The sequence below is a fragment of the Phocoena phocoena genome, chromosome 19, assembly GCF_963924675.1.
Source record: "Phocoena phocoena chromosome 19, mPhoPho1.1, whole genome shotgun sequence".
NCBI classification, from domain to species: domain Eukaryota; kingdom Metazoa; phylum Chordata; class Mammalia; order Artiodactyla; family Phocoenidae; genus Phocoena; species Phocoena phocoena.
In genome coordinates, this window is record NC_089237.1 from 21,914,829 (window position 1) to 21,940,012 (window position 25,184).

General features: G+C 45.4%; 1 protein-coding gene across 1 annotated transcript; it reads right to left on the reverse strand.

The window, feature by feature from the left end:
- Nucleotides 1–85: 85 nt before the first annotated feature.
- SOCS7 (suppressor of cytokine signaling 7) lies at nt 86–23,189 on the reverse strand. The gene is given in 11 exon segments (XM_065896731.1): nt 86–209; nt 626–761; nt 7,097–7,225; nt 9,694–9,862; nt 10,314–10,330; nt 10,333–10,423; nt 10,425–10,444; nt 11,337–11,438; nt 11,916–12,020; nt 14,338–14,402; nt 22,225–23,189. Coding segments are annotated over 11 exon segments (1,923 nt in total).
- Between the last annotated feature and the right edge of the window lie 1,995 nt (nt 23,190–25,184).

Sequence of the window (25,184 nt, forward strand, 5' to 3'; positions counted from 1 at the left end):
TGATAACCGCCCAGGAGGAGACGAGGTTGGACAGTGAGGCAGAGTGGAGGCATACCCTTGGTGGTGACCAGCAGGGGGCCCCTCGCTACGTGGAGGGTTCCAACACCTCTTGCTTCTGTTTGGAAATGAGCTGCGCTTCCTTTAGAGACAGGTATACCTCTTCCTGAGGATCATAGTAGTAGAACTTTCGGATATAAGAGATCAGAGGCCTACGAATAACACAAGAGGGATACACACAAATGTTATACATAGCTTATAAAAGAAATACCACCTTTATTCAACCCTCCCTTCTTTTCAATCCCTGTATGGTTGAGACAACACCAAAGACTCTTTGTTGCCCTGACAAAATTCCCACTTTCTCACTTATTATAGTTCTGTCTCCCTCCCTCTTACCATCTCCATTCTACCCTTCACAGAGTCTGCAGAAGGGAAGCCAACACACACACACACCTTCCTCCTTCCCGGCTGTAATGTGACATTTCTAAGTTAGGTGCTAAGACATAGGAGAAGTGAAAGGACAACGCCTGTGAGTTGCCAGGCTCTGCCTGTACACTCAGCTTGCAGGCCTCACTAACACTGTAACTAACCCTCCATTCCTGCCCCACCTCTAAAGACCCCATTGTACTTAGGCAGTGGGAGATCCGGGATGTGATCTATCCGGACGAGCTGTCGGATTCGGAATCGGCAAAGGTGCTGGAGGGATTTGACATTGCTGAATCGGGACACTGGATAGAGCAGCTGGACTGGAGTTGGTGGCAGTCCTTCAAGAACGAAAACCAAGAGAAATATTCAGATGACACTATACAGCTAACTATAATTTTCCTTATGAAGAGAATCCAGGGAAGGGAAATGGGGCTTCTTTACAGTTCATCTATGTGTTCTGTGCAAAAGCTCCCCTCCACAAAGGACTGCTGATTTCCATACCACCACTACCATATTTCATACTCAAGGGAATCTATGCTCCCCTGCTGCAGGCCTCCCCAACCTCACTCTTAACAGCTAAGAGTCTTGCTCTTCAGAACAGCTCAATGAAAAAATGCCGAGCTACAGACTTTGCTCGGAGCCAAGCGGCCAATCCCAGGCCCAAGGCTCTCAGTGAAGGGCAAGAATCAAAGGTATCGCTATTGGGAATGGGAGACACTTGTTTAGCATCTAGAGTACCCTGAAGGTGAGGACTCAGAAAGGCTGTTCAGAGGGGTCCCCACCAAATTCCACCTGAGAGGCTGGTAAGCAGAAGGCAACAGCTAGGATCAAATTTTATAAGCCTGTCACTCCTGCCATTTACTTCAAGCCGGGACAGTCAGGTTTAGCTACCTCTTACTCCCCACCAACCCTCCACCCCCACCAACCACCCTCCTTGCTTCTGAAATTTTAGGTTGGGTACAGGAACAGAAAAAAAGAGGATGATGCTTTTAAAAGAAAAGCAACTATAGTAGCTTGGGCAAGCTGGAATTGGTACTACTCTGCACACAAGTGCCTGCTGACTAATGCCAGCCACGGCTGATGGGAGCCCCACACTCTTATGTTTCATCGCAATATCAGCAGACTCTGTGCTGGGAAATTCCAACCCCCTCAGGGGTCAACACCACAGAATGGAGACACCCAGAATGGCAGGGACACTGAAACAGATTCAGGGGAACAAAGAATACCCTGGTTTCAATAAACAAAGGGGCTATGGAAAGTAAACAAGAAAAGTGCTCTCAGACAGAATCTGAGTTGCAAAACCTTTGAAAGAATTCTTTTCTCAGCCATTGCCATATCAAAAGAAATTCTGTAGACAACTTGTTGGGAAATAAAATATCTAGTATTTTTGGAGTTTAATTTCAACCAGTTTTTAAATTTTGTTTGAACGCATGAGAAGAAAAAATTAAAGCTTGCAGATTGCCTCCCAAAGCCCTTTCATGGTCATTAACAACTGACTTTCTAAAAAAAATTGAAATACATGTTATGCTAAACAAGTAAGCTTATCTTAAAATCATTTAACTCATTCAGTCTTCAAAGCCGTATTCAGACAGATAGCACTATTATCCCCATTTTACAATGAAGGAACCGAGGCCTATTGAGCTGAGAGAATGTGCTCACAGCTCAGAACCAACAAAGCTGGCCTTCCTTGAACACCTACTCTGTCTGAGGAAGAGTTTAGCCCAGGGAACCTCAAAGGAGGGTCCTCCAGGAGTCTCCTCAGAGTGCCTGCCCCTGTGACTGTCTGACAGGGGGGCTGTCCAGACAGTCACAACTCCTTGATTCAGGACCAGTCTCTCTTGACTTCTCACCTCCATCCCTTCAAATCTAAGGCTTATATTTTGAAGCACTGTAGCCCTCCTCCACCCACACACACCATTAAAAAAAAAAAAAATTCACACATGGATTTTTCTCTTGAATATATTTAAACTTAAGTGGTTTTAAAATGATTGGGGTTCAAATTCCTCTTTGAATTTTACCCTTTCTCTCATGTTTTAAAAATAGTCTTTAGTAAATTAAACTATGACAAACAGAAAGCTTCCTGGGGGGTTGGTTGTAATACTGCTAAACTCAACATGACGTTTCAGAGATAAAAGTAATTTATGCACCTAATTATTTATTCCCAAAGAAGGACTATGGGACTTGTGCTTAAAGAGGTCAGGATAATAAGTAGCATACAATTATCTGATTGTTTGCCTACTTGAATTTTAATGACCATATATACTTACCTATTTAATTGTGTTACTTTTAGCCTTAAGTTCACAAATAGCAATTTGAAACCTGTTAATTCTCTGATATTCCCTGGTTTTGCCCGCAAACACAGAAAATGATTGAAGCTCTCACATCCAGAGCTTGTTAACAGATGAGGTCAGAAATGGAAATAAATCCAACATAAGACACCAGTGCAGCGGAAGTGAAAGACAAGGTAGAAGAGTGATCATCAAGAACTTTCCTCTGGTCCTCACGCCAGGGTCCTGGGCACAAATCCAGTTTCCAGGCCCTTGGCTATTTTATTTTCTCTTTCCCCAAAAAGGAGCAGGTTAGGAGTGACAAACTTCTTTCAGGTCTGAGCACCCGAACACCCAGGTCTTCCTCCCACAACAAACTGTTCCCTGAAGGCCAGAATTATCCAGCCCCAAACTTGTCAATAGGGCCAAATTGAGAAATTCTAGGATACAAGGAAGACATAGCCCTAAACAAGTAATCATGGCCTAAATGATGGTTACAAAAGAGGAAGCGACCAATTTCCTTAGAGTTATCCAATTCAAAGTGTGATTAAAAAAAAAAACAAAAAGTGTTCTCTCTTCAGGCACTTCACAGCTGATGGAGATTCTCCCAACTAAGAAGGACACATTCACTTTGAGTTCTGGCTCTCACAGCAACAGAAGTTTTGCGCTAATCCAATCACATTCTCTTTCTGAGATTGCTGCTTGGTGTCAGGGGTTTAGTTGACAACTGTGAAATGGACCAGACTGAGGTGTGATCAGCAACCTCAGATTTACCATGACCATGCTCCAACACTGCCATGAGAAGAGATAAGGGGCAAACCAAGCTCAGGTGCCATCATTTTTACCACGATGCGAACTATTCCACTTATTAAATTCCTTCTGCTCCTTACTTGCCACCATCCAGAACCTTCCCATTAGTCCCAGCTTTAAAATTCCCATAAGCCCTGGCATCCTTTTACACCAGTCTGGATGTGCTGTGACTGCATCCAGCTCTAGATCTGAGCCAGAAAAACCTGACGTTGCATCCTGACTCTGCAACTCACTGCACATCAGTTTCTTAATCTGTATTTTAAAAAAGAAAAAAAAAAAGGGAGACTGTAACATCCCTTCAAGGGATTTTGTAAGGGTTAAATGAAATAATACAAGCCCCTTGTAGGCATTCAGTTATCATCATCCCAAAGTCTAAACAAAAGGGCTCCTTTTAGAATGCACCGTGTTATAATCCCTGGTGCAGGCTGACAGAGCTCAACCTACATTCTAATGACTACCACTTCCTCACGGGAATCCTCCCCCCTAATAAAGTCAGCCTCACAGAATGCCTAGACCTCTGTGATAAGCAAAGGAAGGCAGCAAACAATGGTAAAGGAGAACACTGGCCTTGCCTTCTTTGTCCCAATCCTTCAAAGAGAGGTCACTTACAGTCTAGGGGTAAATACTAATTCGCTTTGCCTTGTCAACTTGATTACAGTTTTAAGTGCAAATGGATATCCTACCTGTAGCATTCCTCACAGGTCCTAGAAAGACAGTTTCCACTAATAAACACAATTCTGACTTCTTCATGTCCTCTCCACAAATCCCAGCAAACTCGACCTGCAATTGGCTTACTGCTATTTCTTTTCCCATAACAGAGGGTGGGAAATAAAGCACAAGATTTGGAGTTAGTTCGGCCTCAGTTTGAATCCTGGCTTCAGCACTGAGTAACCTTTAGAGTAAGTGGCTTCACTTTTTTTCTTCTAAGAAAGTCTTTATTCCTCCTTTATTTTTAGAAGATAATTTCGCTTGATACAAAATTCTAGGCGAGTGGTTTTTTGTTTCAAAACGTTAAATATTTCAATCCACTCTTTTATTTCTTGCATCGTTTCTGAAAAGTCTGATTTAATTCTAATCTTTTTTTTCTTAATAGATCTTTATTGGAGTATAATTGCTTCACAATACCGTGTTAGTTTCTGTTGCACACCAAAGTGAACCAGCCATATGCATACATATGTCCCCATATCCCCTCCCTCTTGAGCCTCCCTCCCACCCTCCCTACCCCACCCCTCTAGGTCATCGTAAAGCACCGAGCTGATCTCCCTGCACTATGCTGCTGCTTCCCGCCAGCTACCTAATTTTACATTTGGTAGTGTATATACGTTGATGCCCCAGCTTTCCCTTCCCACCCTGTGTCCTCAAGTCCATTCTCTATGTCTATGTCTTTATTCCTGCCCTGCAACTAGGTTCATCAGTACCATTTTTTAGATTCCAGATATATGTGTTAGCATACGGTATTTGTTTTTCTCTTTCTGACTTACGTTACTCTGTATGACAGACTCTAGGTCCCTCCACCTCACTACAAATAATTCAATTTTGTTTCTTTTTATGGCTGAGTCATATTCCATTGTATACGTGTGCCACATGTTCTTCATTTTTGGGCCTCACCCTTAAGTTTCCTCACTGACAAAATGAAAATAATCTTTTTTTTTTAAGTAGACCAATCTATTAGCTAACTGTTGCAAGAAATTACAGCTACTGAAATAAAGAACCTGACAAAGTACCTGGCACGTGATAGGCACTCAATAAACAGTAGCAATCACTGCAAGCTCTAACCCTTAACAATGTTAAAAATCTTACTTAAAATTTCTGCAGACAGGGCACATTTGTGGAATGAAACGTGCTATACCTGAGGAGTCCAAGACTCCATGAAGTCTCTCAATACTCTACAAGTAGATACATGCTCCAGACTTCAGAATCCTCTGAGAGGATTTCCCTGGTTCACCCACAAACAGAGCTGATTACCCACCCTGTCCTTGTCAATCACTGTCATGTCTTGTATTGAATTTAACATGTGCTCTTGCCTTTATCTTCCTACCTGTCCCCTTTTTTAAGCTAAGAGCTCTTTGAGCGTAGAGAAGTGCCTTATTTTTGATACTGAGTTTAAAAAATAAATGTTTGTTTGTTAAATAAGTACCCCCAAAGCCACAAACTCTAAAGACTGCTAAGCAGAGCCAGTTCCTGTAAGGAAGGATTCTAACATCTTCCTTTCAACCAAGTCAACTGCATGAGACCCAGCTGTCTTGACGGCACTGAGGCGAACACTAAACGGCGGAGAACTAGTACAGTCCGCACCCTGTCATGCCTTACTGAAATCACCAAGATTATAAAACACACTCCTGTAACCTGGTTCAATCCTGTCACTAATGTTCCGCTGGAGGCTTCCCTGTAACTTCTTTTTAGAGCAATTTCTTGGCACGCAGTTTGTTTAAGAATCTTAATTTGATTCAATGGCAAAGCATGAAGTTCTCATGTAAGTTCTGTTTGTATCTTACAAATTCCTCAGTTAATGTGCTTGCCATTTTACTTTTTTCCAACACTATAAAAGCAGATTCCTGCAAACCGTCCCTTCTCCCCACCCTTCAATAGAGACTATATAGCTACCTCCCTACTTGGGCAGAAAGACTACATAACCACACCAGCAAGGATGGGAACTGCCCAGTGCTCCCAAATGGAGACTAGTCTCTGTATTCAGTACTGGTAGGGATACAGGACACAACAAAAAGTATCTACTCTTTGGACTTCCCTGGTGGCGCAACGGTTAAGAATCCACCTGCCAATGCAGGGGACATGGGTTTGAGCCCTGGTCCGGGAAGATCCCACATGCCATGGAGTAACTAAGCCTGAGCGCCACAACTACTGAACCTGTGCTCTACAGGCCACAAGCCACGACTACTGAGCCCGCATGCCACAACTACAGAAGCCCTTGTGCCTAGAGCCCGTGCTCCGCAACAAGAGAAGCCACCGCAATGAGCAGCCTGCGCACCACAACAAAGAGTAGCCCCCACTCGCCGCAACTAGAGAAAAGCCCGCACGCAGCAAAGAAGACCCAATGCAGCCATAAATAAATAAATAGGTAAATAAAAAGTATCTACTCTTTGACAGAAAGTTTCGTACAAATAGACAAAATCCAGAGCAGACTGCTATTAAATTCAGCCTCCTTGACACTCACCATTTCTAGTGAATACTCTTTTACTTTCCCTGTTCCCCAAGGAGATGACCTAAGAGCTCTCTGTTTCACATGTAAGTGTGAGATGCCTGGATCAGGGACAACGAGATACCTCTGCAAGTTAAATATTCACATGACTCCTGGACATCAGTGGTGGGATCAGTTTTTTCATTCATATGATCAAAGAAGCAAAGATTCCTTCTCAATATGTTGAGGGATCAATTCCTTCTCAATACAAGGGCAGGAGAGGGATCTAGGAAGAGTGGTTGCTACAAGAGCCAGGAAGAAAAGCTTCAGGTAAAAAAGCTTCAAGTGTTTTTGGTTTTGGGTTTTTTTTTTGTCGGGGGGGGGTGCAGGGGAGGAGGTAGAGATCCTACACTGGATCATACCCAAGTTAGTTAAATAATTAATGTAACTATAGCCTTACCTGGAACCCTGGATCTCAAGAAATAGAGAAACTTCCCATTCTTGGAGTGCATGATGGCTCTCTTAATGAACTCCACCACTGATTGACAGCGATCCTCAAACTTGGGATGACACCACAGGCTGAAGGTTCCTGCCATGGAAAGTTAAGGAGAGGTAAAAATGCAAAACTTACTTCGAAAAGATCTGAGAGGCTGGCTTGAACATTTTAATGATTCTCACTTCTGGGACGGTAGTTTTTAGTCAAGCTGAGTCAGACAAAGGTCCCTGTTCCTGCTTGTTCCACAACTAATGGAAAGATGTTGCCTTTAATAAGACATAAATTAGGTCTTACAAGGTTTTTGTTAAACAATAATAAATTCAAGTCAGAAAAAGAGATATGAATAGATTTTGTTGGCTATGAACATGAATCTTTAAACCACAGACCATAAAGAAAAGACTGCTATAGCAAAAGCAAGTTTAAATGACATACCCTCAAAAATACCTAAGTCTTCAAGTATGCATGGAATAGTCCAGGAAAGACAAGAATAGCAGTTTTGTGGGTCTCACTCATTCATATGTGTGTTAGGCACAAAAATCAAATTCTAAGTCTTTTCTTCCGTAACTTCTAAAATCCCATGCTCCAACATGTTACAAAGATCCCACCCCAAACTTTAGAATCCTGAAGGCAAAAGGGAATCTGAACTCCCATGACTTAAAAAAAAAAAACAACAAAAAAACTCCAACAACTAAAGCACTAAATCCAAAGGAGTCACAAAAGGGATACTAATCACTCAAGAGAACTATAGATTTGAGTCTCCCTAACTACTCTCACAGGATCACTTAAAAAGATGAAGACAAATGTTCCACTGCAAGCTGGCAACTGAAAGGCCCACAGGCTTCTATTAAAAATTCCATTTATTCAAGGAAGAAAAGTCCCTTTGAACAAAAAGTAACTGGAGAACCATTTGAAAACGCCCTCCCATTCCTGGCATCTCACCTATCAGGAACCTAGGGGTCAAGCATTTATTCATCATTTCCATGGCCTAGTCACATCATTTTAATAGGTTTATAAAAGCACTTCACTCTTAAATGCTTTGTTTTCTTTCTTTGTTTGATTTTTGTTTTTAGAAACAGCAGGAAAACAGGCAGCAGTCTACCCCACAGTTCTCTAATTCTCAGGTCTTTGGACTGAAGTTCCTTTCTCTTCATGCATCTCGAAAGCAGAGGTGGAGGGGCTTCCCTGGTGGTGCAGTGGCTGAGAATCCGCCTGCCAATGCAGGAGACACGGGTTTGAGCCCTGGTCCGGGAAGATCCCACATGCCACAGAGCAACTAAGCCCGTGCACCATAACTACTGAGCCTGCGCTCTAGAGCCCACGAGGCACAACTACTGAGCTCGTGTGCCACAACTACTGAAGCCTGTGCACCTAGAGACTGTGCTCCGCAACAAGAGAAGCCACCACAATGAGAAGCCCATGCACCACAATGAAGAGTAGCCCCTGCTCGCTACAACAAGAGAAAAGCCCCACGCGTGGCAATGAAGACCCAACGCAGGCAAAAATAAATAAATAAGAAAGCAGAGATGGGGGCAGAGGAAACCATGGACAAAGCTATGCTGACCTAAACAGGTACTCCCTGTCTAACAAGAGAAGCAAACCAAATAAATCCCGCAGAACATGGCTGAGAGCAGGAGAGAGACAGTGGTGCCTGAGAAGAGCATGGAAGAGCCCCTTACTTGAAATTCAATATCTAATATAGCTCATTTGAAGTTGATCACATGTGGGAAGAGTATGAGGGATAGGGGGGCAAGTCCCTGAAACTCCCCAGAGCTCTCCACACTTTTTAAATTTGTAGCATATTACAAATTTTTGACAAAGGATGTATTAGCCAGCCCTACCACCAATGACCATCACAAGTTTGTGGCCCAAGTCAAATACAGAATGCCCATCCAGACTGCAGTGTTGAACAAGTCAGCTTCTCGACATCACTGCAATATTAAGCACAACCGGACCACAGCGGGGGAAGTACTGCCAGGAAGGAAGACAGTCTAAAGTACGTTGATCCCACAAACTCTCATAGAGTTCTGATGACTATTTCCTATGAGACTACAAAGCTGACCAAAAGAAGACATAATTATCACCATGCTGCCTGGCAAGAAGAGCTGATGTGACTTCCAGGCAAAGAAATTCAGAACAGAACAGTCACAGGATCAACAAATTCTCCTCTTTGTATATATGATTTAATAGTAAATATCTCTAGATGGTAAGTTTAATTATAAACCAAAGTCTGGAAGAATGTGTCTAATGGTCCTAGGTTATTTCTTCCTTCTACCAAGAGAGTTTTACTGGCTTTGTTCTGTTCTTCTTCAGACTCTCCAATTTAGTAGACAAGATGCTGAGAATACTTTTAAACGGCACCCTTAGGCTCCTCCCAAGCCCCACCAACATTTCTTCCAGTGATCGAAACCAGTGCCCATATCAATATTCAATTGAGTCTACGAGATTTTCCTCCCCATTCACAGTTCCATTTCTATGAACCCTTCCAATGAAAAAGTCAGATAGCAAAGGTAGGAAAAGGCAAAGGGGGAAGAAGGCTTCCTTCAAATGCCAGCACCTCTCACCTCTGTAGTGCTCCATTCTGGTGTGATGGGTGATACCCTGTGATCGGAAACTGAGGCTCAGGATATAACGAGGATCAGAGCTGTCTCGTACCAGGAAAGAACCATCGGGCTTGCCTTTCAGCTTCATCTCTGCATCTTCCCAGTTCATCGGCCCCCAATACCAACCACACTGTCAAAAGAAGAAGTGGTCAAGTAGTTAACAGAACAGAGAAATGTCAAAGTTTTCAGCACAATTTCTCTCACCACAAGAACCCCGTTTCCAAAACACTGCAATAGGTAAAAGCTGCTAGGAGTGTCCCCAACCATTAGCAGCTCAATGAACACCAGGTTCATCACACTTTTAGGCCTCCAAAGTAACAGAAAAGTAAGTTTACAATTCCATTACCAAGGCCCTACAAAGAAGAGAAGAGCGACCTGGGTTAACTATGTAAACATTTCTCCATCACGTTCAGATTTTTTTCTTCAGATTCAATTTTACAACATCTCTTATAGAACTAATAATAGCAGCATAATTGTTCTGTCACTGTAAATACAGAGACAAGGAAACTACTCTTCCTCTAAAAATAATAAAAGGGGAGCTGGAACAGAATTAGGAGAATGCAAGAGGAGGCACCACTTACCTTCTCCAGCTCTCGAGGCTGGCTGCAAAGCTGCTTGAGTCGGGCCGGTAGAGGGGACACTGGAGGGGTGGCGGGGGTTGGCTGTGCAGGGATTCGGCCGCTCGGAGGGGGAGCAATCCGGGGAAACGCATCTGCAGGGCAAGAGAGTGGCGGTCACTTGTCGACCCTCATTGTTCCCAACCTCAAGTAGACCGTCCCCCCAAAACAAAGAGGCTAACTGAAGAGGGGCAAGGCATTAGAAGATAAGCTGGAAAGGGTGGAAGCCAAAGCAGTGGGGAAGAGCTGGATGGGCTGGGACAAAAAGCTGTGTGGGCTCGTGTAAGCTGTGAAGGATGGGTGGGGGCGTTTAACCCCAGGAAAGGGGTAAGGAGCAGCTCACTAACCTGACTAAGGTGACTACTTCAGGGCCTTCACCAGCCTAGAGCGATTCCAACTTCTCCCACCTCGAGGTGAAGTGCCAGTAAAGCAGCCTTGGAAATAGTGACCTGCTTACTTGCCCGGGAAGAGCAATGATTTTTGCCAGGCAAGTAGATTTTGCCAGGTGAGTAGAAAATAATTCATTTCATTCATTTATTCCTTGGGTACTGGAGGCTGGCAAAGCAGGTATGGGCTACTGAATGCTTGGTACTTATCTACAAGGCTGCAGTAAATGCTAAAAGCTTAGAAAAACCACAGAACTTTGAAAACCAGCAACATATTAAACCTCCTCCTCTACTAAAATTAAGGCAGTTTCCTAAATGATACTGACTCAAAGACTGCAAAACAGTTTCAGCAGCAAAGAGACAAAAATATCCAATAGTCTTTTATCTCTACCAAAAATGAGATTCACCTCCATAAAGAAAACGGTTAGAAAAACCAGTTCTTGGCCTCATTTCCACAAGGAGTTCTGGTCCAGCCAAGGGGATACAATTTAAGCTTTCTCATAAATTCTGTTATTTCCATAAATAAATTTCTCCCATCCTTCAGAAGTATATCACTTGGTACTCCCCACTCTTGCAAGTGCTGCGTCTAGGCTAAGCTAACCTGGGGCATGAGGTGGAGGAGGCGGAGGTAGGGGGAAAGACTGCAGGGAAGACCCCATCGGAGCCACAAGGACAGATGTAGGCAGCGTCCCACTGATATCATCTAGAAGAGAGAACAAAAGCAAGAGGTTCAGAAATATGGGCACAGAATGAGCAAGGTGAAGGCAGAGGAGAGGGAGAAGGATCATCAGGCTGCCCTCTGGGGCAAGATGGCCTGACCTTCACCCTGTCTTTTTGCACACAGGGCAACAATCATCTTAATCTGGTTTCCTCGGCTTGAAAGCAGGAAAGTAAGGATATCCCTAAAGCTGCCCACTAGCAGTAGATTCAGAGCAAGATAAATACCCTTTATAAATAAATAAAGATCGAATCCATATATGGACAGTAGATGTTATAGCATGCAGGTAAGAGACCCATTTAACCACTTCGGGAGAGGACAGGGGTGCTGAGAAAGGGACAAGAAATAATTGGGTCATCAATAGAAACCCAGGAGCTTGTTTGGCTCCTGGCAAGGAACAACAGGTCCATAGAGCTCACCCTCCCACTAGGGCAAGAAGACAGAGAGGGGAGGAAACTATACCTAGGAGGCTGAGGCTTCTTCTCGGAGGAGGAGGGGGAGTTGGAGGGTGTGGAGAGGTCAGGCCCCGCTGAGAGATGTCCACGTCCACAAGTGACACTGTTTCACCTGAGGGATTCATGGAGCAAGCATGTTACAGTAGCACCTTGCCCAAAGCCGAGGCCAGGAAGCAAAGGGAAACAGAGGGCAAGCAAGGGAGGCTAGAGAGGTCCATGGCTCTCAGAAAGCTCAAAATCTAATGCTCCTTGGCTGGAATCCCATCCCCCGCCCAAAAAAACCACCTGAGAAGTCAATTTTAAGTTCCATCATTCCTTAACCCCGTTAAAGATCAAGGATCTTTAAGACAAAAACATGGGATTGACAGTTGAAAAGCCAACTAATCCTGGCTCTGCCACTGAGGATATAACCTTGAATAAGAGGTCTTCTTTATTCAAACAGAACCCACACCACTTATTTTTTACAGATTTGTATACCAATTTTTGCCTCGGAGAGCAAGGCAAGCAGCTTGTTACAAGCCCAAATGGACATGGAAAGCAAGTGCCATTAAAATGTAAGAACTGTTAAGCTGAATGCAGATAAAGGTCCCAATGTTAGCTCTACCTTCTTCCTAAATGGCTTTCCACATCTAGGTTTTCCAGGATATTCACTCATAAGAGAACCAACCATTTCAGATATCCATTAATTCCTAATAGTTGAGGCTGCAAAGGCCGAAAAGTGCATTTACAACCCTAATAATTAACTACTTCCTCAGTCAGCCAAAAGTCAGGCACATGGTTTCCTTACTTCCCAGCATGTCACGCAGTTCTGTTCTCTGCCATATACACTCCTTCTTGCCACCCAACCCCGTCTAACCTCTCTCCACTTGAATCACCAGAAAACGAAGGGTATTTTATCAACAAAAGGTTGACAGCCAAGAATAAGTTTGTTTTGGTAGGTCTGATCCACAACTCAGAATTTGGGATTTCTGTAATTTGGCCCTTAGGGTGTTATTTTCAACACCTTCTTCTTATTTGGGAAGCTGAATTACCCCTCAGCTAGAATTTTAATGTTTCCCAGTTAAGAAAATGAGGTAACAAATATCTCTAAAAGGCCAGAAGCTGGGTTTTCAGAATCTAATATGGTTTTTTTTAACAAAGGTCTTGAACACTAATTAAGATAAGCAGAAAAGCTCTTCCAAAAGTCATCAGTGGAAGTTCTAGGAACTCATCACACAGCTTAATGACTGAGGGCCTAGCTGCCCAGAGCAATGCAATGAGCCCAGGTTTCCTGAAGGGTCAGAGAGGTCTAGATTGTATGCACTTAAAGGATGTAATTCAAGAGAGCTAAGGCTCTTTGAAATAAGAACGTGGAACCTGAAACTACAAATGTGGGTTTCATTACTTTAAAAGGGAAACAACTACTAACTAGAAAGACATTCTGCTACAGGATAAGATCCTTTAATTCGTTGCTTGGGATAAGAACAGAAGGGATATGAACAGAGGACCTCCTTCTCCACCTGTGCCTAGTGCAGGCACCAACTCACCTGTCCTGACAGCTCACAGCAGTCTACCCAGTGATGGGGGTTCCGCTAGACGGCTTAACATTTTCCTGGAAATGTCCAGTCCCAGATCAGAATTCTTGCAATCATCTTTTTTGAGGGACACAGTATCCAAAAGAGTTTAAAATTGGGATTCGGTTTAAAGGCTTCTCAGCCATGCCCAGTGAAGAGCACTCAGTTTCTGAGATTTGAGGCTGTGAGCTCCAGACTTCCTTTTCTACAGCTCATTCAAGCAGGAGCTTCACACCTGACTCACGAAACAAAAGGTCTCCCTCTCAGAAAAAGCCCCCCTTTAAAGGAGAAGGCAAAAGGACATTTGACCGCTTTCCTACTTTAGCAACTGTGTTCCCTGCTGCAAGAGGAGAGACTTAAATTAGATCCAGTGAAGAACTCTTTAACAGCTGCAAGAACTGCGAGCCCCTAAAATGGGTAAGACAAGAGTTCATGTGATCCCCTTTGCCCAAAGTCTTTAAAAATAGACCAGATCATCATGGATCATGTTTATTAGATAATCCATGAACTCCCTTGGAAGCAGGGACAGGAATTGTATGACTTTTGGGGAGTCCTTTATGCGTTATGAGCCTATAAATTTGTAATTTCTACTTTTAATTTATATGTGATGACCCTGAACTAAAGCCTGCAAGACTGCCAGGGCCACGTAATTACCAGCACGCAGTCTCTACCTCGAACTATAAAACATCCAAAGTCAAGAATACATTTCACACCATAAAAATAGCCTCACCCCAAACCCAGCAGGCACGAAATGAAGAAAATAACTGCAGACATGCTTGAAGCTCCCTCTGAGATGCATCTGCAAGTGTTTCCTGACTCGTCTCAGAACACTCGTGCTTTCAGATGTCAAAAGAAAAAGAAAGAGATCACCCTTACCTGTGAACAGGGGGCTGAAGGAGACCGGAGAAAAGGCACTTTGAGTTCTTGTCAACCTGGGTTTCCTGAGGGGTGAGAAGCACACAGAGAATGAGGTGCGGAATGAACATTCATTTAAATCACTGCAACAACAACAACAAAAAATCACTGCAACGCTCAGTTCCAGATGCACCAAAAAACAAAGCAAACCCTAGTCGTTGTCAGCCACACTTTTGTAATAAAGCCTAAAATTTAAAGGGGGAGAATAAAACAATTAAGGCAATCCCTAAATAGATTTGGCTACAGAATTCAGCAGCCTACAAAGCAATAAGAAATCTCTTTGGAGCTTTCCATACCCATCACATTAAAAGACTAAAACACCTTGAGTGGTAATTAGTAAGTCCATTTCTAGAAGAAGCAAGTCGGACACAGAGTTGATTTTCACACGGGAGCCAAGAAAAAGGTTCTTGACCTGAACAGGTGCCACCTCAGAGCACCAGCTTTCCCTCTGGGCCTGCTCCTAGGAGCAGGAAGTCCCAAAATGAATCAGGCAAGATTTTTGGACTTGAGAACAGCACTATAGGATACACATGCAATCTTCAACCAGTAAGAACTCTGATTTTTGCAAAATGCCTCCAAGCCATAGGTCAAAACCAAAGGGGAGCCTCTTCAAGTTAGGAGCTCTGCCTGGCACCCAAAGAAGACGGCCTCTTCCCCTTTGAGAGCTGCCAGTCACAGCTCTCCCCCCAGGACTGCTCCTGATACTGCTCCCAAACCAGCTGGAAAACCCAGATCTCCTGTGAAGACACACCAATTTCAACTGGCTTTTGGGCGAGAAATGAAAGAAATCCAAAAGACTCGGGCAAAGACTTTCTGGCTAGAAATGTGCTGAGCTCAAAAAACTCACCTGAGAATGACTGAACTGACTAAAAGGGAAAGAAGTTGAGGAGGTGATGAAGATATGCTATACCTTGATTATGGCAGAGGTTATGATGTTGACATCTGCCAAAATTAATAGAACTCAGCAATTTTAAAAAGGGGAATTTTAGGTGGTATATAAATGATATGTCAACAAATCAGGCTTAAAAAAAAAATTCTACCACCAAATTAAATGCCTGACTCCACACCTTGTAGCTGGCTCACTTTCCAAAATTACTCTCACCCAAAGGTTGAAATAAAACTTCAACTTCACCAATAGACAGGGGCAGAAGCGAAGAAAATCCAAAATGAAATCCTATTTTAAAATATTTGACTTTGGAAGATCTTTATTCATTTATGTTTTAACAGAGATGTCTGCACTTCTCAGAACTCACTTCAAACAGAATTTCAAAACCATACTGTGAAGACCTTACTCAGAAACAGCCAAGATGCCGGAATCCCTCTCCTGACCTATCTCACACGCCCTCTGCAGCCGCCTCCATGATGAGACTTGAGAAGTCTAATGATGGTGCCCACTGTCAACACCCCGCCCACAGCACACACAGGAGAGGTGGCTACATCAGAACAAGACACAAGCACACATAGTCCCTCTATTTATAAAAGTTGCTCATGGCAGTCTGCAGCTTAGTTGCAACACTCCAGAGAGCTGGAATGGAAAGTTAACTCCACTGGACATTAACTTTAAGACTGAAGAGCTTTCAAGCTGATTTTTATTCAGTAACTTGTGGATACAACATTAAACTCAGCAAGCAGAAACCTAAAGCACTGGCCTTTCGAAGGGTTCACACCTCAGCCATTTGGCAGTTTGCCTCTTTTCAAAGGAAGCTGCGTTACTCTGCCATCTGCCCATACTGGGGACGAGCCTCCTCAGTGCCAAGCACTGAAGAACAGCAGTACCCAAACGCACACATCTTGCGGAGGCCTTCTCACTCCAGCTCATCTTCTCCCCGCCCCTGGCATTTTGAAGAAAATCATAGTTTCTAGGATCTAGAAAAAGAAATACATACGACTCTAAACCCAGGCAGAGCCATTTGAGAGCCCTAGGATGGCTTTTTCTGGCAAATAAGGAAGGTTAAAGAAGTAGAAGGTCTAAGAGGCTGAAAGGCTAATAATAAATATGAGTGCTTCCTTCTCTCTTTGGGGAGATACTGTCTAACTGAAAATCCAAAACAGTTTCTGTCTCAAGGATCCTGAGAGCATTCTAATGGCAGTCATTCATGAAAAGACCAATCTAGACAACTATAAAAAACAAAGCAAGGGAATGATGAACATAAAATTGAGGATGGTGGTTGGTTACGTGGGGGAGGGCGAGATGTAATCAGGAAGTAACACACAGGGGTCTTCAAAGGTACTGATAACATTCTATTTTTTAAGCTTAGTGATGGTTACCCAGGTACACATTTCATTATTATTATTGTACATACACTTTATACATCTCTTCTTGTATATATGAAACATTTAAAATGATAACCATTCTAAGCTGGATGTGCTGTTTTTTGGAGAGCAACATGAATGACACAGCTCCAGATAACATTTTTAACTAACCCTTCTATACTACATTCCCATATTATTCTATTCCTCCCCAGACCACCTTGACAAGCATTAGGGTACAAAGTTAAGCCACTGTAACTCTGCCAGTGGGCCACTTGCATCTTAGCAGCAGAAAAACCTGACGGGTGGTGTGGGGTAGGACTTGGTGGGCTATGCCTCAGATGGCAGAACAAGACAGGGGCAGCAGAAGACCTTAGGTAAAGGTCTTCTCTGAGGCAAGTAGTCCTTTGTGTCAGCTATGCACTGCTTGTGCTGCAGGTAACAGAGATAGGATGCCTCTGTCCATTTCCACTCTGCAAATTACTAACTGTATGGCAACAGATCTGTGGGATAAAAGGAGTTCATTAGACTAGACAGGCTGACAACACACTGATATAACCACTGGCCACTTTTCAAATTCCTTGAAACCTAAAATATAAACAATGAAATAGTAATGCTTTCCCTCTCTTGTCCATAAATCCCCTCTACGGTGTCCTAAGACTTACACATGTCCTTTTCTAACTTCTAAAGTAGGATGTCCAAATATCAGGTTTTGTGGCCACAATTTACCTCTGCCCCTGCTAACGCACACAGTGCCAAGTCAGCCAGCCTCTGCCATTTCCAACACATCATAAGCCAGTGTCTGCTCTTGAGCTACGGGCACAAAAATCACATGTTCATTTTTAGTTCCAATACACAGACATCTGTGCAACAAGGTCAGATCTGAAACTCCACCATAAACCAACTAAAGAATCTATGGAGGGAACTTCCAGAGAAAAGCCCAGAGGTGTAGCCCAAGGTCTAAAACCTTAGGAATGATGTCAGTGGACAAAACGTTAAGAAGTAAAAGACACAAGACTCAAATGGACAGAGATTTCTGAAGCCAGGCTGCTCATTCCAAAAGAGAGCTTGTCAACCACAACCACTTCATGGAAAAATAGTTAAAAAGATCAACAGAATATGGACCCAAAACCGAAACATAAAGTCAGACCCTCCTTGGGACTTCCCTGGTGGCACAGTGGTTAAGAATCTGCCTGCCAATTCAGGGGACACGGGTTCGAGCCCTGGTCCCGGAAGATCACACATGCTGCCAACTAAGCCCGTGCGCCACAACTACTGAGCCTGCGCACTGAGCTCTGAGAAGCCCGCACACCACAACAAAGAGTGCCCACTCTCCACAACTAGAGAAAGCCTGCACGCAGCAATGAAGACCCAATGCAGCCAATAAATAAATAATTTTAAAAATAAAAACACTTGGAGTTAAAAAAAAAAAAAAATCAGACCCTCCTCACCACACCATAAAATCATTTTGCTCTCAGCATGTCATGCTCTTTCTCAAAAAGACCCCTTAGACCTGAAGACCCAAGAAAACAGAGAAAAGGGTTTCTCACGTCTGCCAGGTCTGTCCACGACAGCAGGGCCCCAAATTGATGCCAAGGGAGCCTGCCTCTCTTTCCAGAATTGAATCTTTCTTCCCAGATAGGAAACCACTACAGAACTGTTCTCCATTTTTCCACCTCACAACTATGAAGACTGCCAGTAATATCCTCAACTGGTAAGAAAAAAACAAACCTTGAGAAATGAACAAGGTACCGATTTCCAACCAAGTATGTATTATGTGATGATTCAAAAAAGTAAGATCAAATGCTATTTCTCACCAAACACAAAGGAAGACAATCAGCTAAACATATGTGAAACAGACAAGGGAACTTCACTGGTTTTCCTGAAATAGCAATCGTATATAACACTGAAGCCCACGGGCATCAAGCCCAGCTCTCTGAATCCCAACATATGTGTGTTACACGGCCTAGCCCAGTTCTTCAGAACAGAAACCTGATTAGCTGGTGGGCCCATTTCTTCCTTCACTTCAAAAGAGTTACCTAAGCTAACTCATACTAGACCTAAGACTCTGTATATCCAGGAAGGTCAACTTAGCAGACTCTAAAGCATCTGAAAGGAACTAAAGTTTGCTTAATGTTAAAATATGTAAACTGTTAAGCCTTATTAATGATTGTAGGGGGACTTCCCTGGAGGTCCAGTGGTTAAGACTCAGTGTTTCGGGCTTGCCTGGTGGCGCAGTGGTTAAGAATCCACCTGCCAATACAGGGGACATGGGCTCGAGCACTGGTCTGGAAAGATCCCACATGCCGTGGAGCAACTAAGCCTGTGCGCCACAACTACTGAGCCTGTGATCTAGAGCCTGTGAGCCACAACTACTGAACCTGTGTGCCACAACTACTGAAGCCCGCACGCCTAGAGCCCATGCTCCGCAACAAGAGAAGCCACCACAATGAGAAGCCCATGCACCGCAACAAAGAGTAGCCCCCACTTGCCGCAACTAGAGAAAGCCCATGCGCAGCAATGAAGACCCAACGCAGCCAAAAACAGAAAAAAGAATCCTCCTGCCAATGCAGGGGACACGGGTTCGAGCCCTGGTCTGGGAAGATCCCACATGCCACAGAGCAACTAAGCCCATGTGCCACAACTACTGAGCCTGCGTTCTAGAGCCCGTGAGCCACAACTACTGAGCCTGTGTGCCACAACTACTGAAGCCCATGTGTCTATAGCCCGTGCTCCGCAACAAGAGAAGCCACCGCAATGAGAAGCCAGCACACCACAACGAGAAGCCAGCACACCACAACGAAGAGCAGCCTCCGCTCGCCGCAACTAAAGAAAGCCCGCACGCAGCAACGAAGAGCCAGCGCAGCCATACATACATACGTACATACATAAAGAAATAAAAAGACTCTGCGCTTCCACCACAGTGGGCGCAGGTTCTATCCCTGGCGAGGGAACTAAGATCCCACATGCCGTGCGGCATGGCCAAAAAATAAATTAATTAAATTAAATTAAAAAATGATTGTAGGAGGTACTTTCTAGTAATAGCTGTGGGGAAGGTAAATGCTGAGAAGAGCAAAGAGAATCATGCCCAGAGGTTACTGTAAAAGCCCCAAATTATACAGCAAAGACTGCAGAGACTCGTAATTAACTCCAACAATAAGAAGGCAGGCATATACCTTCTGGCAAAAGACTGACATTTCTCATGGCTTCCAGGTCCTACCAATCAAAACAAGAGCACAAGCTAAAAATCCAAACTTATCCTTCCTCCCAACAGGGCGGACTTACTAAGGAGGTGCAGATCCATAGAAATCACAACTACCCTGGCCAGACTTATCAAGCTTCTCACAGCTGCGAGGCTGCCAGCAAGACTGGCACATAGTAAGCTGTGGAGAAGCTAACAAGAAAATCTAACAGCACCAAATCCTAAGCACTAAAAAAAAAAATCACCAGTTCAATCTTACTACTTCTCCTCCAAAAGCACAAAATATTCCATCTCAATTTCTCTTGTCTTCACTCTATTCCTATAAGGACAGGAACAAGACAGGAATCACTCCCATTTTACAGATTAAAAAACGGGGGAAGTATGAAGAAGACAAAATTGGCCCGCAACCCACAGCTGATGCTGGAGTCCTACATGGAATCTAAATGTTCACATTCCCTGTACAACATGCTGCCTCCTAACAGCAGTCAACCAAACGTTCATACATGAATACCTAGCTCTTCTCCAATTCATCAGAAAAAGCTCTTGGACCAAAAAATGTAATTCTCCAGTGCCCTGAACTAAGCTTCTTTGCAGAGCTACAGCCCAATTTGCTCTGCAGTAGAAATCTGTATTGTGCTTAGTGTGAGGGTTGGTCACAGAGCAGCCAATGGCCATTAAATTCTGCTTCCAAATGCAAAAAACCGTACAATGTTATATGCCTTTTCCTCCTCCTAATCTATTAGACGTAGCAGCTAATTTCACGCCACACCTCCTATTTGGCGTCTCTGGAATCTCAGACCAAGTCCTGGTCAATATGGAACAAAGGCAAGACAAACCACAAGAAAACTAGCAATCTATCCTATGTCATTACCCACAGCTTCAATCCTGCCCTCCCCCCAGCTGATGAAAATTTCATCTACACTGGTTACATGGAGCATCGAACGCAGAGCCTACCAGGAAATAGCTGCTTCAACAGCCACACTGTTCCAGACCTGAACTCCCAGCGTGAGTTCATTGGGAGGCAAATGTGGAAACATACATCTACCTGAAGGGGCAACACACATCAACCTACTGACTTCCTCAGGAAGTCTGGGTTTGGTCTGATCCCCAAGATAAGCCCCCGGCCCAGCTGTTCAGAAAAGGCAACAAAGTCAAACTGACCAAGGGAATTCCCTGGCGGTCCAGGGGTTAGGACTCTGCGCTTCCACTGCAGGGGGCACAGGTTCCATCCCTGGTCAGGGAACTGAGATTCCCCCGTGCCACATGGCAAAAACAAAAAGAAACAAACAAACAAAAAAATTGACCCCACACTTTCCTCTTGAAGTACAAGTTCCTTTGAAAGGATGAGTGGTTTCCAGTCCAGATCACACCTTAGGACCGACTAGGGAGCTTTTTAAAAATTCAGTCTTGGCCCTCTGATCATTTCCCAAAGCTCCCCACGTGATTCTGGTGAACAGTAGTTCTCAATGTTTTTCAGCCTTGGGTTGTGGCTGCCAGTGCATCTCATGAATCCATCACATGAGCTGCATCAAAACCAATTCCAATCTTTCTAAGAACCCACTCAACAGTGCAAACCACAATGGCAGTTACCACAAGGGAAGTCTCATTTCATTGACACAAAAGTTGACAGCTTTTCTAAACCAATGTACAAATCTAACACTGGATATCTGAGAGCCGTCCACCCTTCAGAAATGCAGGAAAAAAATGTCTAAGTTTGGAATTTTCATCAATTGGGCTAGAACTCATGCACTAACGTACATGAGTATACCTCGTACTTAGACTTCTCATGTGGGTTTGAGAGCAAGGCTATTTTCTATTCTCACAGTGGTCAGCATACAGGCTTGAGATACCAAGTATATCTAAGAAACCAACCAAGAAAACATTAAAACTTTGAACCAGAGATGCCCAACTGACTGCTGGCCTACAACTACACAAGTCTGTCACATCACCTGCACGCGTGAATGTGAAGGGGGTGCTGGTACACAGAAAGAATAAGCAAGGTGGTCAGATACAACACCAACTTTTTGCCCCAAAGGCTACACCTTTCCATCAAGCCCCCTGCCAGGGGTAATGGTAGACAGACACCTTGGAAAAACTTTAAAAGCTGGGACAGGGTGGGCGTGCGGGGGGATGGTTTGGAATCATCGCCCAACTAGAGAGATGCTAACCAGCTGATAAGTGTCACCGCGGGAGTGAATTCTTAAGAGTGAAGGCTGCTCCCACAATCAGCTCTAACCTAATGGGCAATGTCACCACCTTTCACCCCAAGTCTCCGCCTCCTTATGAAGACCATACCTTAAGAATTGTCAGGATCGTGTTAGCAGTAGAATAAAAGGGAAATGAAACAAGAAAAGGAAGTCGGTCAGCCAGCCCCACCGCCCCCCAGCCGGTCTCACCTCCCCGCGTCCAGCTCCCGGCCCGCAAAGCCTCCCACGTCTGTCAGGCTCGCAGCCGAAGCACCCAGCTCTCCGGAAGGCCTCTTGCCGGCCCCATCCCCACCGCCGGAGCCACCGTTGCAGCTCTTCGTGCGGAAGAGGCGACTGAGGCGGACTTTGAGGGAGCTCTTCCGAGAAGGGCCCGCGAGCGGCCGGAGGGGCCCAGGAGGAGGCGGGGGTGGGGGAGGTTGCTGCTGCTCCCCTCTACTCAAGCGCCCTGGAGGGACCAAGTCCTGCACCAGGAAGGGCACCGGGGGTAATTCAGGGCCCGGGGGCTGCAGAAGAAGCCGGCCGCCCCCTCCTCCTCCGCGGCCCGGGCTGCTGAGCTCCTCTTCCGAGCAGCTGTTAGTCTCCAGGCTCTCGGCCTCCGACTCCAAGCCTTCCAGGACCAGCAGCGCGTCGCTCGTTTCCGTGGGGTCCTCCCCGGCCTGCGGGGCGGCAGCAGGCGGCTGGGGCTGCGGAGGGGGCGGCTGCGGGGGGCACGGGCACGGGCAGCAACCCCCGCCGACCGTCTTGACCCCGGGCCCCGCAGGCTGCCCGAGCCCCAGAGCCGCCAACTGCGCCTCTAGTCCAGCCGCCGGGCCCCAGGTCCGCTCGAGCGCCAACCCCGGCGGCAGGGCCTTGGGGTCCAGGGCACAGCGGTGCCGAGGACACAGCAGTTCCGAGGGTCCCGGCTCCCGGGCCGCCTCCGCGTCCTCCTCCTCCGGCGGCCGACCCACGTTGCGGAACACCATCAGCTGAGGCGGCCGGGAGCCCCGCGGGCCCGGCCGCGCGAGGAAGGGTGGCGGCGCGGGGCCATGGCCCGGAGGCGGCGGCGGCGGGCCTGGCTCGGGGGCCGCCTCTCCATAGCCGAGCAAGCGGCTCAGGACGCGGTACGAAGCGGCCGCCGCCGCCGCCTCACCATCCCGGAGCTCGGCCCCCTGCATCGGGGAGAGGGAGGGAGGGCGGGCGGCTGGGAGCCGGGCTGGGGTGGGGACTAGGCCGGGCCCCTCCGGAGCCCCGCCCGCCGCGGCCCCCGGAACGACAGTGCTAACGGCCGCCGCGGCCTTTGCCTCATAGAGGGGGCGGGGGGCGCGCGGAGCCCAGCGCGAGCCCACCCTGCGCGGCGCCGCCGAGCACCGCCCCCAATGCGTCACTTCCGGGTGATGGTGGCCGCGCCTTCTACCCTGGTCGTGCTCGCGCCGGCCTCTCCGAAAAGTGACGTTACGCGGAGCCCGGGCCGCTATTGGCCGTGAGCTGCTTCTCGCCTAGCCCTTAGTTCGGTACCCCGACCCTGGTTTTTCACTTCCCGGGCCCTCTGGCCGAAGCCACCCTTCGGGATAAGGTGGGGTGGCCCTGGAAAGCTTGGTCTAGTCCTGGGAGAGAGCTGCTGGCCTTGGGAGGACAGTACCTTTGGCTCTGGTCCCGCCTATGCCGCTTGCGATGTTTGACAGTGGCCAAGTCGTTTGTTCATTGACCAACTGTATCCCCGCCTTGGCATCCAGTGAATATTTATGGAATGACACATGAATAACATGTTCTAGACCCAATGCTGTGCTGATAAATGTTGAACAGCCGACTGTCGGGAGAAAAGGGGAATGTATGCACATATATAGGTACATAAGGATGTGTAGCACAGAATTTACAAATAATAGTGTACATTTGCAGATTCCTTATAACTAATTTATTCTAACAATGCTTTCACTGATTTTTGCCCAACTGCTGTATGGGTAGCCAACCCGTGGTTTCAGTTGACCGGGGAATGTAATCGCGACATGGATGTTGGTTGATGTCCTCTGTGTCAATGTAAGAGGAAAGTGAATAAACAAGACGTCTTACCTGTCAATTATGGGAGCGACTTCTTTAACAATTTTCAAATACTGAAAGAATATTTCCTCAAGTTTTGTGCAATACAGAATGTAACGGCTACAAACATAACACATTCACTTAAAATCTGAATTTTTATTTACATTTTCTCATCACTTTCTTAAATCTAGATTATCGACAAAACAATCAAGTCCCTATTCGTATCGTCTGCCGATTTCTCTGGTGTAAATCCTCCCACAAAGGCTGATTTCAATCTACCATCTTGACTTTACTGAACATAGAGCATACTATATTATGCAGTAGTTTCATACTATTATGTAGCAGATACAATAACACAAATAACCTCAAGAGCACAGGTAAATAATAATAGTAAAATTATTAGGAAGTGATGAGTTTTGAGAATGTATTACCTTTGTTTTTAATATATTTAATGTTTGTATAATTTTTAACAGTTGGCTGTGTTTAGCAACTGGCTTGTAGGGAATTCCCTGGCAGTCCAGTAGTTAGGACTCTGTGCTCTCACTGCTGAAGGCCGGGGTTCAAGCCAAAAAAAACCCCCAGAAACCAACTGGCTTGCAAAATTTATTCCACGCCCCCTGCAGTGGGAGTGCAAAGTCTTAACCACTGGACCGCCAGGGAAGTCCCAAAATTTCTGAAATTTTAACAGTTGGCTTTCACAAGCCTGTATGAGCCAGTTCCACAGTACCACTAGACCTCAGTTTTCTCATCTGCAAAATAGGGATAAGGATTGCTGCTTTGCTTACTTGCAGGAATGTTGTGAAGGTCAAGTAAGTTCAAGCTTGTGTAGAGGAGGTGTGACTGGAGGCAGGGAGACCAGTTAGGAAACCATTGCAATCTTCCCATGAAGAGATGTTGAGGAATGCAAAGGATAAGGAGGAAGGATCAGCCAGCAGAACTTAGCAACTTTAGTACCTGAAGGTGCATTTAGGGGAAGATGATCCAGGGTCTGCTCTGAGTTCTACAGCCAGAGAGAACTTTTCAAAAAATATTTACTTATTTAGCTGCATCAGGTCTTAGTTGCAGCATGTGGGATCCTTAGCCACAGGCATGTGAACTCCTAGCTGCGTCATATGGGATCCAGTTCCCTGACCAAG